Source organism: Salmo salar, chromosome ssa21, assembly GCF_905237065.1.
Source record: "Salmo salar chromosome ssa21, Ssal_v3.1, whole genome shotgun sequence".
In the NCBI taxonomy this organism is placed as follows: domain Eukaryota; kingdom Metazoa; phylum Chordata; class Actinopteri; order Salmoniformes; family Salmonidae; genus Salmo; species Salmo salar.
The window spans coordinates 20919221-20938597 of record NC_059462.1 but is presented as its reverse complement, the minus strand read 5'-3'; the positions used below and the strand labels follow the sequence as shown (position 1 = coordinate 20938597).

The following is a 19377-nucleotide window of genomic DNA, read 5'->3' as shown; positions in this document are numbered from 1 at the left end:
TGTTAAAGGCTCACTCCCTCTCTCTCTCTCACACACACACACTCAAACACACATACATGCACGCCCACACATACTTAGTGAAGTTACACATATCCAAGTAGGTTCCCCTATTCATAAGTGCTGTGACAGAACCAAATACCCAAATAGAGTCAACTGTCTCAGAAAGACCCTATCACATGCTTCTTTTTTCTTTTTTGGAAAGCAACCAAACAAAAAAACAAATACCTCTGCCAATAGAAGGTCCAGCTATCTCCTCTGACACCTCAATAGCAATAGATGTGAAAGATCAAAACAGTCCTGTTTATAATCAGCATGCCTTATTTTCGTTTTTTCATCGCTTTTATGTTAGCTTTACATGATACAAAGTTTGGTGCTTACACCCCAGCTTCTATAAAAATATATCAACACAAGTATATATTTTCATGAATCATTAGTGTGGTTCCCAGCTCTTAGTGGGGGAGGGGCCCGAGGGTCAAACAAGGGCTTAAAACCTCCTGGGTTCCGTCTACTAAGAGATGAGCACACAGTCACACACAAAAAAAAGAGATTTCAGGTGTCCTTTTTTCAAGCCTGTCCTTTCGTTCATTTGATGGTTTTATTTTTTTTTTGTATTGAAAATCTCAAAAAGTGACTGGAGGGCGGAGCAGACAGGCAGGAGGGAAAGGAGGAGGCAGGGCCCTGGGTCAGGTGATCGGGACGGGGTTGGAGCAGCCTATTCACTCATTGTTGATGCTGCTGCTCTCTAGGTCCTTGCATTGGATGTCTCCCCCGCTGTAGTCTGTACCGGGCAGCTGCACGCCATACTTGTCCACGCACCAGCAGATGCCCCGCTTCCTGCCGCGAGAGGGTTTGCACTGTGGGAGCGATCAATGTGCAGCAACACAAGGGAGGGAAAGAGAGAATGAGAGAGAGAAAGACATTTTAACAACAAATATCATTTTGGAGCCAATGTGGATCTGAAGAGGCACATCAGTATACAACGGGTCTATGTTAAACCATGAATAAGGATGATGATGGAGGGATGGTTCTCACCTGTTTGCGTTTGAAGAAGCCCTTTCTGTCACAGTTGGGGAGGTACAGGGACAGGGCCATGACACGGGATGTGTCCTTCATTCCCTGGATGATCCCATCCAGCTTCCTCCTGCAAGGACCCTGTGGAGGAATGATACAACTAACATTAGTTCCCAGTGCTAGCTCCATGGGTGGAACAAAATCCTGCACAATCAGTTCTCTCTCCTAGGACCAGAGTTGAAGATGCACACTAGCAAGCATCAGCATTAACACAATATTAGCGTTAGACCCCATCTCTCCTACTCTCCACTCTTGTACTTACAAACTCTGGCTCGTGCTTGTCAATGGGGAGTGGGGAGTAGTCCATGGGCCCAATGGAGCGCAGTTTGGCCTGCGCCCGCTTGCGGTCCTTGTCCTTGCGCATGGCCTGGATCTTCTTGCTGTTGATGACGTCCTGCTTGGGGAGGAGCGGCACTTTAGCAGGCTGCAGTTGGTCCTCCATTATTTCGGTTGTCAGGGTGTCCTCGTGTTCCCGAGACTCATGATCTACACATGGAAAAAATATTTGTATCAATGGGTGTGTCATCAACATGAACTAAAACAGCACATACTTGTCATATTACCCCCACCTAAAATGTTCAAACAGCTTTTCCTGCACAAACGAAAACGTGGACTCCCAGATGCTTTTCCCAGAGTTTGGGCCACCAAATGTTGCTCTTGCATTGTTTACAAAGGAGGGGTCAGGATCAAGGATCAACAGCTGATAAACTACTGTACCTCCTCCACCACCTCACCCCTCCCCCACCATACAAACAGCCATCATCAACTAATGGAGGTCAAAGGAAAGAAAGTAAACATGTCTGAACGCTGACCAAAAATGACAAAAGCTTATCTCAGTCACTTCTGTATCATGCTGGCTACATGCTTGTCCTTGTCTCCAAGACATCTCTACAACAAGGTGTGTGGCATTTTGGGTGACACAATGGCTTATTTGGTTGATCATAAGCCATTTTGGCAATAAAATACTTCTCTGGCAATTCTTGCAGACTTTCACATCTCTCACAGATCAGATGTTGATGTCATGGTAACTGAGGATCCATGGCAACTGAAGCCTATGGCAGAGGTGGACACATCGTAGGCTGAATGTACAGTATAATTTCATATCAAGAAACATAACATAATAATGTAAAATAGCCTGGAGGCAGGCAGAAAGACCAGTGCTCTCCCCCTACCCCATCCCACTCCCCAGGGGGCACTACAGTCCTAGAGGTACATTTGAAGTTCCCACCAGGCTAGAGATTTGGGGTCCTGATCCCTTATCCCCTCTCCTCCAGTCCCTCCTCTGGGCTCAGCCCCCATAAGCCAAGAGCCCTAGCCTGCATGAGGTTCTCTGAGGCCAAAGAGATGAGCGCTCCTCTCCCGTCATTGCTTAGTCTATCGTAAGCACACAAGGCTCTGTTATGGGACTTTGCCAGGCCCCAACTGGTGAGCGGCCACAGTGCCAGTAGATGACCGGGGTTATATTTATCCAGCAAGGAAACCTACAGGTCATTGCAGCGGTGGCAATGAGGAGGGCTGGCCCAACCGGAGTAGTGGTTGAATGTGCAAAGTATTGTTGGGGAGAGACAACCGCAAGATATCGAAAGACAGCTGAAGTGGGGGACCATTAAAAATTATTGAAACATAACCACGTTTTAATGTTATCTTAATTAAGTATAGGCTAGTGGTCTGGACTTAGTACATGGCCACCTTGGGGAAAAAAGAGAGGTATGTGACCACTGAGCGGTATATTCCCGAGAATTGATGTCTGAAGAGTCTGGACACAGCAGGGGTGTCTGGGAGGAGGTGAGTTGGGGGATGAAGGGAGGAGGGTGATTACCGGAATTGGGACCCTGGCTTCTGAACTGCCGTCCTCGCTTTGAAAGTAATCTCACAACTCATGACTTGGCAGGCGTCTCTGTGTTTGGATATGTCCTCGACTCTTCCTGCTCAGACCGCCAGGGCTATAAAACGCTATAAATAAGTATGTCAAATGAGCTTTCCTACGTGCTCGATGCCTGGATGCTGGGGGAAGAATCCTCAATTTGATCAGTATTCAAAGTACCACTGATGACAATGCTGCATATATGTGTTTCAAGCCTTCATGAATGATTCTGTGATTTTGCAAACCATTTTCAGGGTTACAACAAACCGGAGAACGTATCCCCCTTCCATTTTACAAATGCAACACATCATTGACCTACTTTACATGTGAGATCCCAAACATTTCAGTATCTTCCAGAAAGACTGCTATGTCTCATGATCCACGACATGTATTCACATTCAGCCTAATATGATTTGGGTGGAGAAATATTAGATTGAGAAATGTCAGCACACTGACATCATTGTACTCCAATTACATTAGCAGTAGGATTTGTGAACAAGCTCATTAGCTCAAGTGAGGGATGAGAGTTTGTGTTACTTGTGTGTGTATAAGCTTGTGAGGAAATATTGGACGTTATATTGGATGTTCTATTGAAATATGGGATGGTAGAAGTTTGCTTCATATTTGATGGCGAAAATGAACATCCATCAACCGTTTAAATTGATATTATTATTATTACAAAACGTAGTGTTTATTTTACTACATCATACTCCTTGCCCAGAGTAAATAAAGTGCTGTTGTGCTTCCAATTCACAAGCTGTGTCTGCAATTCAAAGACATGGAGACAGAATGTACCCATCTTTAGCCAACAATACCCAGAGTGTAGCCTGTTTGCAGACAATGGAGTCTCTCTCTCTCTCCCCCGCTCTCTTTTTCTCTCTCACCCTCTCTGTTTCTAAACCACCAAATTTGTATTTTCTGAAGTGGGCTCTTCACTGCAGCGGCAAAAACTCAGTTTTTCCATGCTTAGGGTCCCCAGCTTGTAAAGGAGGCTTAGTAGGCCTGTGTTTAAGTACTGAAACACTGCCAGGATGCTGGCCTTCAGCCAAGACAGCACGGTCACATGCAGCCCCCTCCATTAAGCCCAGGCTGACAAGGTATTGGTATCTCTCCCCTTGTTCTCACTAAAGTTTTCATTAAGACAAGAGGAACGGAACAGGCAAAGGAGGTGCAACCGATACACCTCTGTTTAAAAATGTACATGTGTGCGGGGCAATTATGCTTCATGAATATCCCAACCCACTGGGCACACTGGTTGAATCAACATTGTTTCCACATCATTTCAATTAAATTACATTGAAACAACGTGGAATAGATGCTGAATTGACGTTGAATTGACGCCTGTGCCCAGTGGGAAGTTTCTTTCAGCCAGGAAGCCTAAGCGTGAACGATAAGCCACTCTTCTTTCAGTTATTTTTCTCTCTCTCAGCTGGTCTTTATGAGTTCACAGTCATGCAACTTGGGGTGGAAAATGCACCAGAACAATGAGTTGTTCAAATTCTTATTGGCTCACACACCTTACACCACTGAATGTACCCTAGTCCATGAACTAGCACAGAACACCCTCTGAAATTACACCTTTACAAGATCCTAGGTGTTGAGTAAAGGTGCTGCTAATCCGGGGGTCAGGGGGTATGCGATAGCATAGTGATAACGGAGCAGGAAGTCCTCTGTCATCTTTTAGCCATGATACTGGCCAACCATGGGTTCCTCAGTCTGATTCTGATGCTTAATATTGCAAGGCTTCTGGACAGAGTCCATGGCCTGATATCCCTGCTGCTGTAGCATAGAGAAAGAGACATGGAAAAATCTTGGACCATCATTGTAAATAAGAATTTGTTCTTAATTGACCTGCCTGGTAAAATAAAGGGTAAATAAAATACAAATAAAATAAATGGAACATTGCACTTGAGTAATTATATTACAGGTAGGAATACATGATCCAGACCAAGAGCCTGTAGGGATCTAAACAAAATGTACAGTCATTGGAGCACATTGAATTCCACAACGAATGGCCTTAGAAAATGCTTGCTCATTGGGGCACCACTCAAACACTGAACTGCCCTCCAACACAGCTGGAGGGAATGCAGTGTAAGAAGAACATGTTGATTTGTTATCAGTAGTCCTGTAACAACCTCAACTAAAATATATGTGGAGATAGTGCCACTATACAGTGCATTCGGAAAGTATTCAGACCCTTTCCCATTTTCCACATTTTGTTACGTTACAGCCTTATCCTAAAATTGATAAAATAAATGTTTATCCTCATCAATCTACACACAATACCCCATAATGACAAAGCGAAAACAGGTTTTTAGAAATGTTTCCACCTAAAAAAAAGAAGAAGAAATACCATATTTACATAAGTATTCAGACCCTTTGCTATGAGACTCAATATTGAGCTCAGGTGCATCCTGTTTCCATTGATCATCCTTGAGATGTTTCTACAACTTAACTGGAGTCCACCTGTGAAAATTCAATTGATTGGACATGATTTGGAAAGGCACACACCTGTCTATATAAGGTCCCACAGTGCATGTTAGAGCAAAAAACAAGTCATGAGGTCGAAGGAATTGTCCGTAGAGCTCCGAGACAGGACTGTGTCGGGGTACCGTACCAAAACATTTCTGCAGCATTGAATGTCCCCAAGAACACTGTGGCCTCCATCATTCTTAAATGGAAGAAGTTTGGAACCACCAAGACTCTTCCTAGAGCTGGCCACCCGGCCAAACTGAGCAATCGGGGGAGAAAAGCCTTGATCAGGGAGGTGACCAAGAACCCAAAGGTCACTCTGACAGAGCTCCAGAGTTCCTCTGTGGAGATGTGAGAACCTTCCAGAAGGACAAACATCTCTGCAGCACTCCACCAATCAGGACTTTATGGTAGAATGGCCAGACGCAAGCCTCTCCTCTGTAAAAGGCACACGACAGCCTGCTTGGAGTTTGCCAAAAGGCACCTAAAGGACTCTTAGACCATGAGAGACAAGATTCTCTGGTCTGATGAAACCAAGATTGAACTCTTTGGCCTGAATGCCAAGAATCACGTCTGGAGGAAACCTGACACCATCCCTAGAGTGAAGCATGGTGGTGGCAACATCATGCTGTGGGTATGTTTTTCAGCGGCAGGGACTGGGAGACTATTCAGGATTGAGGGAAAGATGAACGGAGCAAAGTACAGAGAGATCCTTTATGAAAACCTGCCCCAGAGCACTCAAACTGGGGCGAAAGTTACCTTCCAACAGGACAACGACCCTAAGCACACAACACAGGAGTGGCTTCGGGACAAGTCTCTGAATGTCCTGGAGTGGCCCAGCCAGAGCCCGGACTTGAACCCGATCAAACATCTCTGGAGAGACCTGAAAATAGCTGTGCAGTGACGCTCCCCATCCAACCTGACAGAGCTTGAGAGGATCTGCAGAGAAGAATGGGAGAAACTCCCCAAATACAGGTGTGCCGAACTTGTAGCATCATATCCAAGAAGACTTGAGGCTGTAATCGCTGCCAAAGCTGCTTCATCCAAGTACTGAGTAAAGGGTCTGAATACTTATTTTATATTTTTATAAATTTGCAAACATTTCTAAAAACCTGTTTTCTGCTTTGTCATTATCGGGTAATGTGTGAAGATTGATTTTAATCCATTTTTTAATAAAGCTGTAACGTAACAAAATGCGGGAAAAGTCAAGGTGTCTGAATACTTTCCGAATGCACTGTAAGTGCTGGTGGATAGTCGAATCATAGTCATGTAAAACTTATCCAGAATTACATTATTTCCATACACTTTATTGACACGTTTAGATGGCTACTACCAGTCAAAGCAGATTTTGATTCCACCATTAATAGGAGATGTCTTTATTACATCTTCAAAACAAAGGATTCAGAGGGGAAATTTAGCAATGTCTTTAGCGCTTTTCTTCCCGCTTTAAATAAAAATGCTGGACCTCATTATAAAAAGTGTAATCATATTCAGGTGGTATCATTATTAACACACCCTTTTGTACTGCTAAATGACAGCTTTGGTTAGACAAGGAGACCATGCTACTGCTTTGTTCAATACAGTATGTATTGTTGGTTCCTGTTTTGAACCTTGTATCTGGGCCGTACAATTGCAGTCTCCTCTGGCACTGAATTCAATCTCAATCAGCAACTTACAGGAAATAACTTTTTCTAAGGTAGAATGTGCAACAAATATGTATAGTGCAAAAAAAAAAAAAACAAGAGCTAAAAATAGCAGCAAATAGCAGCAGGAACAATTCAGGGATTGAAAATTAAAGGAACACTTGTTCCGTAGGGATGAGATTCCCTTCCAAGTAGGGCATAGGTATACTGACCCCACTCCCCCTCTCGCAACTGCTGCACCAAAGACATTTCTCCTTTGAGGTAAAATGTTATGTTCGACAGCAGTTGAAAGCACACTATCGCGATGCTACATGCCGCTGCTCTCCTGTGCAAGCCTAATTTTAGTCTGAGGTCTCATTACACATCTGAGTTTAGTTTTTTTGACAAGCCACATGGACAGACGCTGCCTTTTTCTGGGTCAACCTTCACCACTACACAATTGCTGGGTGTGACATAATCCCCGGGGGCAGAGGCTGCTACTTTGGCTCGCCATGAACGTTCTCTGTCCACTGTCCAAAGCTCAACTTCAGACACTGAGGCCAGAGACGAAGATGAAAATGACAAAATCCACATTTTGGAGCTGAAACTGGCACCAAAGTTGCAGACAAAAGATAAGGACCTCTATTGTTCCTGTTCTGCAAAGAAACTTGAGGCAGGCTTTTTTGTTGAGCTCATTACAGTGACTTTCAACAAGTTAGGTTCTTCTGTGGGAAGTGATTAGTTGATTTTGAGCCCAATAACATCCTTATGCTGTTCTGGGTCGTGTCCAGTAGGGAGAAAATGTATTGAAACAGGGTGAAAAGGAAAGTACTAAACAATCATTTTCATTGTTTGTTGCAGAACTTTTGGTGTTCTCTACTGAGCATGACCCTAGAGTTGAAGCGGTAAATGGTGGCAGCGTTGGGGTTAACAGGGCTTACACAGTTTAGGTCAGATCACGCCGGTTTAAAAGCTAGCATGTGGATGTCACTACCTTTGGAGTCACATGTTTCTGATAGAGGAGACTACTGTGTGAGCTGATTCTCTCCACAGCTGTTACCCACTAGCCTTCCAGGTGTAAGTGACAAATGCTAGACTGATTGCTATAAAACTTTATTGGAAGAACTCATTCAAGCGTGCCAACTCCAGAGTAGGTTCTTTAGCTTTAACACATGGGAACAATGCCATAGCTTGACCATAGAGCATGTTTGCGTGTTCTTTTGGAGACCTTACATTAGCAATTGGTTTCCCATGATTAACACTTGCAATGGCACAGCATTCTAGAAAACCAGAACCTACACCAAAGAAGACTACATATTGTACGCCGAAGACGGCATGTCATTGATAAACTGTTTCACATCGGATGAGGTTGGTTATATTTAGCATTCAACAACATCCAGTTCTGTGAGGAGGGGGTTCATGGTGAGTGAGTTGTAAAATCCCCGTCAGCAATGGTCTTCTCCCTATGACCTAGCAATGTAACAATCAAACAGTTGGGGCCATCTCTGAGTCAACTGAACTGTCCATAAAGGATAGAGCCATGTGTGTGCAATGTCTACAGTACAGTAAGTGTTCAAGTAGACCATTTATAGTAGATAGTCCAACCAAGATGCCTAACACAAACGTGTATTGTCAGTGGACTCTCTGTTGAAGAAGACTGGCTTGTCTGATGTAAAATAAAAATGAAAGGATGTTTTCTCGATTAGGTAATATAACAATGCAGTAGGGATGTGCAACGTCAACTAGCCCATACTGGCATTCTGCTGGTCTGTCTGATCAGTTCAGACGAGGAGAATTGGTGTGGAAATACTTGAAGTTGACCCTGCTACCGTAAAATATTTTCTTTACATGGCTGGGGCTGTATTTTATCTGTAAAAGAGAAGGGATAAAGAAAACGAAATCTTCCCCCTAGTTCTAGCCTTTAAAACAACAGAGCCACAAATCACTTGACACATGGATTAAGTTGTCAAGCTAAGGGAGTAAACTTTATTTATAATAAAGGTTACATGGAGAAAATCGGACCTCTCTGAAATGAAAATGGATTACCCTCCCTTGAGCAAAATAAATTTGACCTAAACCCTCCCTTAACGCTTCAACAAAAAAAAAACAGGTAACCCTCCCCTATACCCCAAATAATAATTAAAATAGCAGAGAACATGTCTACCGTTTACCCTGGACAAGAGTAGGGGAGGAAAGATCTCCTTTATTACAAAGCAATGCATGAATCTATGATCGTATTTGCAGGTCCGAGAAAAAGTTGCATTTTATCAAAATGTAATGCAATTCTACGTCATTTTACATATTAGCAGAATACCACACAAATTACAGGCTAAGAATAGACAGAGCGGTAGGCCTATGTGTTCATCTGATCATATTACTCCAATGCCATCAGTGTGTCTTGTTTGCAATGAAACTGTCCCTATTTGCAAATAATTAAATCTGAGACATCATTAGGAATCTGAGCATGGTACTTTCAAAAGTTAGGCCTACCTTTCCACCCCAGACAGAGTAGGCCTACAGACGCAGAAAAGTTTAACCTTTAACTGCTGACTACTCTTCTTTCGTGGCTTAACCCAACAAGATAACAAGTGTTTCCCTAAAAGCTGTCTGGGTTTAAACATCTTCTATTGCACAGAAAGTGAATAGCTTAATCAATTGGTAGTGACAGAATTAGATTACTTCCCAAGCAAACTCTATTTATTGTCTCCTCAGCCATAAAAGGTTGTAGCTCAGCCTCTGAATGTCAAAGCAACAAAACGATGAGAGTCACCTCTTTCCCACAGATTTTACAGCTTGTTTCTAGCATAAAGGATCACGGACCAAAGCGCTGTTATAGATCATGTTATATAATCGAACGGGTTTTATTTTCTTCAGAATCTTAAGCTAACAAGGGGTAGGCCTTTGATTTTTGCCATTTTCTTTAATAAAAGGTAGGACTATGGCATACACTCTCATACCCCCTTAATTCAAGTCTTGGTTTTAACTTAACAGCCCTTCACTGACACGGGCATAGGCTATTTAAAGAGTGCATTGTGGTCGAAGGAATTTACCGACAAATCTATGGATATAGCAGCCTATAGCAACATTTTCTATAATAGGAAGGAATAGGCTCCAACACAAAGCCCTCTTGTTGTTAGTAACGTCTAATTAAAATGAAGACGGTTTAAATTAATTATGCCTATTCGAATGTGCCTACTTTCAGCACCATGAGCTGTCCATTTCCGATTGATTGTGCCACAGCTGATGTTTCGAGTTTCAGCACCACAATGTAAATTACTCGAATCTGTCTTATTGTGAGGTCAATAGCTCTGATAAATACATCATGGCAACAAACATGTTGTTGTTAATAAAATCTATTATAGTAGTAGCAAGCTATCAAAGTTACACTCCGGTCCTCCTCATCTTCGTGCTCTCCTTCTCAAACTGAACCGAACATAGGCTATAGGCTAGTCTGCGTACAAGATAGTGATTTTTTTTAGGCTAGGCCTAATCAAAAAAAGTATCATCTGAGGAAGCTTTTGACTCTCCTCCTGAACTGCCACCATAGGCCTACACGGCACAGCCATTGGTTAGGTAGCACACAAAAACGTATTTGATCAGCTAGAGCAGAGCAGGCTGGGGCTCAGGGTTGGACTATCCACTGCAGTGTGTCATGCACCCTAGTTTAATTTAGACCGTCCCGCTATCTTCGAAATATAACTTTGCTATGTGCTTCTCCCAGCATGCACTTCGTAGCTTATAACCTATAGGTTATGGATCATTTGATTGAGACGACACTAAATATCCTGTAGGCTCACTTGATATTGCGCGCCCAGCGGAGAATCAGAGATGAGGTGCGGCATTCGGACACACAACGATATAGCCTAATAAACAACTAATTCTAAAACACATCCATGTCAAATTACATGACCCTCCCTTGGACTAGATTGAAAAAAATGCTAAAACCATGGCCCTCCTCCATTTTCCTCCAGGTAACCGTTCTGTAAATTTCGATCCATCCCTAACACCACAGTTAGGGTGCGAGCATTTGTTTTGTGCCATAGTCATTGTAAATTGTGTTAACAAGGACAGGTGACCAACAATTGGCTTCTTCGCATTGGCTTGTGATTGCACTAAAACGTGTAAATGTACCACGAAGGCAACAAAAAAATCTTGGATCACAAACACAAACTCCACATTTTCTGTTCTTTTGGTCTTTGGCAGAAGCTGCATTTGTGTTGATGCTGTGCTTATAAAGCACAACGTGCTTGTTCATGTGCAAGTCAAGCTTTCTAGATTTGTACGCTCTCTTTAATCATCTTCTTGTTTCTTGGCAAAGAGCAATCTGTTCAAACATAAGGCTCTTTCACAAGCTCAGAGAGCAAGGGGCCTTCTGCCATGGAGTCATATCTGTTGGCAGGCGTTCCAGGATCCTATTCTTCTGGGCTAACACAGTGCACTGAGAGGCCAGCAACACAAACCAGCCTCATATGCCCAGCCATCAGAGCTAAGCACCATTTCCTTGGAACACAACTCAACAGTCAACAAAAGAGGGTGACACCAGACTTATGCAGAGATGAGAACGAAACAACAGAGTCGTGTGTAGTTTGGCAACATTGTATTACAGTGTTATACCCATGTCATGCCAATACATATGTGAGAGAGAAATACATAGATAATTCAATGTCATTCTCTCTCTTCAAGATACTTATCCTGATCTGGCAGTCCCACTTTAAACAAACTACAACTTATTAAGACCTTACATATGCTATATATAGCCTTTATAATGTGTATATTGTTTAAAGTGGGTCCACTTTTCTTGCTAGGATGCTGTAGAATTGCATGAATGCAGCCGAGAGATGGAAGCTATTGGGTCCCCTGAGGATCTGTCTTTGGACACTTGACCTGTCCTCTCTCTGTCTGCCTTGCTCAGCTGGTCAGAGCAGGTTGAAACCCTACCCAGCAGGAAACCAAAGGCTTGTGTCTAATTCCAATCGTAGCCCTTGATAGACAGCCCTTCAGAGAAGAGCAGCCGGAGGCATTCTGCTGAATCACTGTGCTGTGCTTGAGCGCCCACACTGCCTAACCAGGGGCAGGAAAACGGACGCACTCCGGTTACCACCCAGTGCCAAAGGAGAAGTCTATGTTCACACACATACACAAATGCACGCACAAACGCCTGCACACACACACATACACCCACCCACCCACCCACCCACCCACAGGCTTCACACAGAGTGCGTGTTGGAATTCAATCTCCTAGATCAGAGTGACACTTATAGCTAGACAAAAGTACTTGGGTTTATTTCAGTTATAGCTGCAAGTATTCGTTGGATGTTATGTATAGCCTTGCTGCCATTACTACAGACAATGGTGACCTCTTGAATGGTCTGAATTCCATTCTAATGTTGTTTAATGCATGTCCTCCAAGGGAGTTACATGTAGGGTGTATCCAAAGCCCAAATAGCCTGAGTCTTTCAACCTGGCCAACCGAAGAATAAACCAATAGCATTAGTCAAATTTAGCTTGTCACCAAAACTTGTATGTAGCCTAATATAGTTTGCCAACAACTGAAAATCTAAATCTTGAATCATCTAATAACATGTGTCCATCTCTGACCTCTAAATGTTGATGTTTGGTTAATTTATACCGAACTTGTCTTGCCCGTGCACACACACATTTAAGAATTAGAAGTGCGCACAGACTACACACACAAAAATACACACACACATATCATCAGATGTAATATTTGAGCAGTAATCTGACTCTCAACACCACCCACAGGGACTAAACCTAAATTCAGTTTTCAAAAGATCTGTAGCCTCAAGAGCAGAGCCCTCTTCAGTCAATTAGGCTACAATAAGAAGAACCCGATACTATATGTTGGAAAATATATATTTTCTTCAGGGTGGCAATTGTGTTTGTGAGAAATGCAAGTGTCTAACACAGTGAAAAGGGATATAACAAATTTCCAGAGAAAAAAAGAATAGCAGCAATTAGTATTACCACATACAATATGTTCTCACGTGAGAAAGAGAGCACAAGAATGGAAGTCCAGGCAGGCACTGCGACAAGGGAGGGACACAGCCATGTAGATAAGCATGCAGAGGAACGCTTTAAGTCAGTCTACCATACTGTATTCATAACAAACTCCATACAGCAACTGCAAATTAGAGCAGGGTTTCCCAAACTCTGTCCTGGCTGTGCTGCTCTCTAACTCAGGGTTTCCCAAAGTTAATAATCCTGCAGCAACAGGACATGTGAATTATTACGTGGATTATAATTAATGGACATTTTTTGTAGGGGTTGATACATTTTTCGTAAGGGAAAATCAATTCTGAAATTTCAAAGACGAAATGACAAACTTCAGAAGCCGTTTTAAGCCTCAAAAACACTACAAGCTTTACATTTCCTGCAACGCAGGACAGTTCTCCTGCAACAGGGTGATCAAATTAAGATCCTACATCTGTATGCTATAGCACATGTATTCTGTGCATGTGCTGTTATTGTGGCATGTGATGAATCCGACTGTGTGCAATTTAATAACGACCCAGATTCACAATTAAGCCTGCTGCAATCTCTGACAAATCGGACCGTTTGCTCATAGGAGCCCCTCATGCATGCTATGCAGTTATTTCAAATGTGGATTCCAAAACGTCAGTGTGCTAATAGAATTGCTCACAATAACATGACTTTACAAAACTGAAACATCATGCAAGCTCGTTTGCGAGGTTTTTAGCGAGGGGTCATGGAAGCACCAAATGAAAAGTGCTGCTAAAAACGAACCAAAACGTCTATAATGCAGTTTACCGGGGCCGGTATAGCTGGAACTGAATTTCAACTCTGCGACAATAATCATGCTGTTGTATTTTACACAGCCCCTAAGCACACGCATTCATTGCGCCTTCTTACCTATGGGTGGATGGAGGGGTTTGTATCCTTTCTCGTTTGTGCACACTCCCCTGCCATGGAGAAGCGCGTGGAGTGGCTTCTCTTCTCCATTTCGCGGCAAGCAGCGCAAGCCATGGGTGCATGTTCCGGTGTAAACGCCGCACGCCTGACCTTCCGATAAGGCACAGGTTAGGCAGCAACCGCAGCCAGGCTCCTTCACGAGTTGACAACCGACGGGGACTGGGGGGCACATAGAGAGCGCCTTCTGGTCGCACGGCTCGCAGGGAACATATGAGCCCAAGCACCCAGATAGCCCCAGGACAAATGTCACCAGTAGACAAAAACTGAGAAACATATTCGTCTCGCAATTGTTAAACCTCAAATGTGAAACGAATTGACCGACAATGCCCGTGCGTTAAATGATCCGATTTATAAAGCAAAAAAAAACAAAAAAAACTGTCAGCATCCAAATGTATAGTGTTTTCAGCACTCCAGTTTAAATAAACTGAAAAAAAGATTGTTTGTATTTACAAATAAAAGTATTCACAGAACAAGTAAAAAAATCATGAAAAGACTACACTTCGGGATGCAATGTTCTTCTTAATTGACAGAATTGATGTCCTCTCACGGTGCAATGCAATTCTTTGTACAAAACCTGGACCTTTCCCCCTTTGAAACCGATTCCAATACTTTCCCCTGCAGAGAAGTTTCTTGAGCAGACTGATCAACTTCAGGCCAGGCTTGCCTTTTTAAAATCAGCCAAACCCCTAACTATGAATACGCCTAACAGCAGGGAAGGGAGGCGCACTTGTTCCAGGTCTTGGCAAGTGGCCAACCTTTTACAGCAATAGGATCAGTCTTTCACGCTGAACGATGAGTAATGCCAAGTGCGAGGAGCAACACAAGAAACCAACGCAACCTCAATCAAAACAGATCTTTTTAAACACTTCATCTGGAGGCGTAATTAGAATCCACGGTTACTGAATACGTGCTTTTGCTAATCGAGCAAACACTCCTTTCTTACCCCTAAATGTTTTCCACCCCGTCTCAAGCGGTGCACATCGATTGACTTAAAGAAAAGAAGCTTAAGCACGAAGCTACGAGCAAAATGAATGGAAAACCAGTTTTCTTAAATCATAGTTGCATTATAGACAGAATTGGTAAAATGCATGATCATGACAGAATACACCACTGTGCTGCATCAACTACAATCTGTCGGGGTGAGAACCGGTATGAGCTGACACATACCCATCAATGTCAGTCTGGCTCCAAACTGCCCGGTGGTTGATGCTTCTAGGCCTGATCAGCTCTTAGTGACATGTTGTGCTGTTTGTACCTTATGTTTTACATTTTGTAATGGTGGATTGACTGCTGCTTCTTTCTTGGCCAGGTGTCCCTTGCAAAAGCGATGAAGTGTCACAATGGGTCATTTTCCTGGTTAAATACAACATATGTATATATAAAAGAATGCTACATTCTGCGTAAACGAAGTATGTGAATAGGCCTTTACTATAATGAAAATGCATGCAATGTATTTTTTTTTGTAGGCTACTGTAAGCATTATCAGGCACAATATCGAACTTGGTATAGAGAGTGGAGGGGTAATGAAATCAGTGTTTATTGTCATAGCTAATCAACATTACATTTCCCAAATATGTTGTATAAATGTGTTAAATCACAGTCAAATCATGCTGTTGTAAAAAAATTAAAATAATTATGCTTAGACCCAGTAGATCTTGAAGAATATATGGCAACAATCAGGCAATGCTTGAAGACTCTGTCTAAGATCATCTCTGTTTTGTATTTAGATAACGCTGGCTGTGGATGCCTATTTCACTCTAAAAATAGGCATACTTTAAAGCCTGCACCTGTTCTCTCCATTGGACACCATTTCTGATACAAAGGTAGCCAACTGACTGATTTAAATACATGCATGCCTCTCAGTGTGTGTGTGTGTGTGTGTGTGTGGGCGTGAGTGCGGTTTGTCTGCGTGTTACTCTCTCAGAGGGAGTAGAATATAGTGGCTCAGACCCTGATGCGTAATAGCCTGACATCTTCAATTCAACATGGGACCATCATTTGTTGTTCTCCTTTCACAGACTCTGGCTAAGTGAAGCCTGCTATCTTTTTTTCTGAATTTGAAAACATTCTATCTCATTCAATTGTTCATCTCCAGTTAGTGGGAGATTCTTGCTGCAGCCTTGATTAAGCTCAGGCAGTTTGACAGTTGACCACTAGAAGGAGCTGTTGCCAATGACAAGAGCTCACTATGGGAGTTCCCACAAATAATCAACCATCAGCTTCATCGTTGAAAGTTCACGACCACTGTGTGCAAGGCTGACAATAAAATGGCTTGCTAGGGAATATGAAGGTAGCCACAGGCTGTTCCTTGAATGTTGGCTTCTGTATGCAGTGTATGTATGTTATGTTCCATATCTTAGCTTTTATATGACCTATTGAACTACATAGTTTAGTGTGATACATTAATATGAACTAAACATTACAAATAAGGAACAGACATATTGTCACATACACCAGATATGTCCTGTGAAGTGTGTTGTTTTACAGGGTCCGCCATAGTAGTATGGCACCCCTGGTCAAATTAGGGTTAAGTGCCTTGCTCATGGGAAAGAATGACAGCTTTTTCACCATGTTGGCTCAGGTATTTGAACCAGGAACCTTTCAGTTACTGGCCCAACACTCTAACCACTAGGCTACCTACAGTACAATGACCATGCAGAACTACTAATATCATTTTTCTTGATTATTTTGAACATTCTGTACAAACACCACACACATGCTTTACTATTTATTCATCATTATACTATTGTAATTTTGTCTGTGTGTTTTTAGTGCAAAGATGTGTCAAAACCACGTCATTTTATCAAACTGATTACAACACACTTCGCATAATATAGTGTCTATTCCTTTGGAGCATTCATGAATGTTCTGATCCATTCATTAAAGGATCTTGAACATAGTGGTGTGCTCACTGGCACTGCCCAGTCTGCTTCTGTATCTGGGCACAGGTTTCCCATGCATGGCTCTTGCCTCCTTTCCTTCCCATTTCTCCTTTTTTTCCCATGTCTTCCTCCTCTGCGTTAACCAGAACCCACAGTTACTGCTGTCTGAACTTGGCTTCCATTCCCATCGTATAAGGTGTCGGATTGCTCCTGGTCTGCCTTGCTTGATTTTTTTACACTGGAAAGAAACTGAAACTTGCCAGAAATTCCCTAGTACAGAAGTCGTTGAAAAGACGCTGGAAATGTAATCCAGTTACTAATGAGGAGATAAACTGTCACAAATTACTTGAGGCCGGCTCTGTGGTGTGCAGTGCTGCTGCCACGGTGATTTTTTTTTTCCAGGAGTGGTGTCCACTCACCGCAACATGCAAGTCTGATATGGCATCAAACTGCCCCTACGTCATGGGGGAAGAGTAGTGGTCTGAGAACAGAGCGTTGAGGAATACTGAAACATTCAGTAGATTTCTAATATAAAGCCATTTCCATCTACAGAAATTATTTGACACCTATTGAGCAGATTTAAACCTGGCAAGAGCCTGTCGGCATAGATTGTTGAAACCACTGTTTAATAAAGTACATGATAGAGAAAATGCCTTAGGACTGAATGCTATTTGCAGCAAACCTTTTCACTTTTCAAGATTTCACATTTGATCCCCATTTTTATGACCCTTTAATGGTGCACCTTCAGCACCTAGGTCACTGTGAATTAGTTTCATAAACCACAAGTCTTTCACCTTTGTTGAGACAAAGTCTTGAACATACAGTAATATATGGACCACCTCAGTACCAAAACTGCTCTTACCATATTTAGGTGTGAAACATTGCAACTGTGTCCACATTTGAATCATTCTAGTGTAGTGCTGCACGGGGGTGGTGTTTTGTCAGTTAGAAAATATTTACTTTTCTTTCATTTCTCTGTGTATACAGTCACCCACATACTAAATAGATGACTTATTTTCAACCAAAACAAAGAAGAGAACCACGTATTTTTCCAAACCATTTTAATAGGGAATGAGGTTGTGGGATAGAAGTGGGTGAAACTGATTTTCTCCATTAGTCAGCTGTGGATGAGTGTTCTAAGATTTCTTGGGTATTTGGCTGTATTTTGTTGGTCATTTCATGTCGTGCGGCAATGGGGTCATGTGAGTGTCTAAATATCTGGGTGTTTTTAAATGTTAATGGTACATCTGTGTCTTATTTAATCCAAATAAATACCAACAATTTTGGCCTTTGCATTGTTTACAAAATTGGCTCACCTAATGACTAGATCATATTAATCCGGGCTTGATCTGAGGGTGACACTTACCTCTCTCTTTCTATCGTGTGTGTGCTGTAAATGTATGTGTCTGAGCTGTATGCATGGAGTTTGGATGTGTGGGTGCCGTGCATGAGATGAGTGTGTGTATGTATAAGCTGTGTGTGTGTCCTGTGATACCTCGCCCCAACAGATGGAGAGGAAAGACTTTTACAGAGCTGAGCCTTTAATGCTTTCCTGTCCTACTTCATCAGATACTCATCTACATACACATGATTCATAAACATACACAAATACATACTGTGCACAAACACTCACACTAGGGTTGAATGGTGGGAAACCAGTTACAGAGATTTACCAGGATTTACCGCCCCAAAACCACTCCCTTTTCCCCGGGATAAATAACTGCGAGAAACCGGTAAATTCAAAAAATTTATTTATATGAACAGCATGGCGTGAAATGGCATTCAATTATATGCGATGTCTAAATATGGCTTTCTATGGCCTCTGCATGATGAATCAACGCTCAGGGTGGGGTCAGACAGCCCATCTCAGTATGGAGCGCAGTTCACAATGCATGTAGATTTACACATCATCTTATCATGGTCACTTTTTTTCTAGTGACAGGTAGACCTACATTTGCTGCAGCATAGCCTATGCTACAGTAATATAAAGACCAAATGCACGTCTAATTTACCCATCTCAATCTGGCTTTCAGGGGGTCACTTTGTTTTTTCATTGGAAAGATACTTTTTCTAGTTGCAGCTGCAGAGTTTTAACACTCGAATATCGTTGCTTTAAAGCAGTGCACACGCAAGCACTCTCACAGTCTTTCTCTCTCAACTCCATTTACATTTCATCCAAAATAGATAATCCTGTTCTAGATTGACAGATAGCCCTACAGTGGCAAGAAAAAGTATGTGGACCCTTTGGAATTACCTAGATTTCTGCATAAATTGGTCATCAAATTTGATCTGATCTTCACCTAAGTCACAACAATAGACAATAACAGTCTGCTTAAACTAATAACACACAAACAATTATACGTTTTCATGTCTTTATTGAACACACCATGTAAACATTTACAGTGTAGGGTGGAAATGTATGTGAACCCTTGGATTTAATAGCTGGTTGACCCTCCTTTCGGCAGCAATAACCTCAGCCAAATGTTTTCTGTAGTTGCAGATCAGACCTGCACAA

The 19377-nt window shown here is 42.4% G+C and overlaps 2 protein-coding genes across 2 annotated transcripts in view; one reads left to right on the top strand and one right to left on the bottom strand.

Annotated features, from left to right (window-relative positions):
- igfbp-2b2 (insulin-like growth factor binding protein 2 paralog B2) overlaps positions 1 to 19377 on the top strand; it is a 113688-nt gene that overhangs the window by 50303 nt on the left and 44008 nt on the right. The window lies entirely within an intron of this gene.
- On the bottom strand, positions 717 to 14254 carry igfbp-5b1 (insulin-like growth factor binding protein 5 paralog B1). Its single transcript, NM_001279142.1, has 4 exons — positions 13921 to 14254; positions 1334 to 1557; positions 1033 to 1152; positions 717 to 854 (listed from the first exon to the last, which is right to left on the bottom strand). Exons 1-4 carry the CDS (start codon positions 14252 to 14254, stop codon positions 717 to 719), a joined length of 816 nt encoding a protein of 271 aa, NP_001266071.1.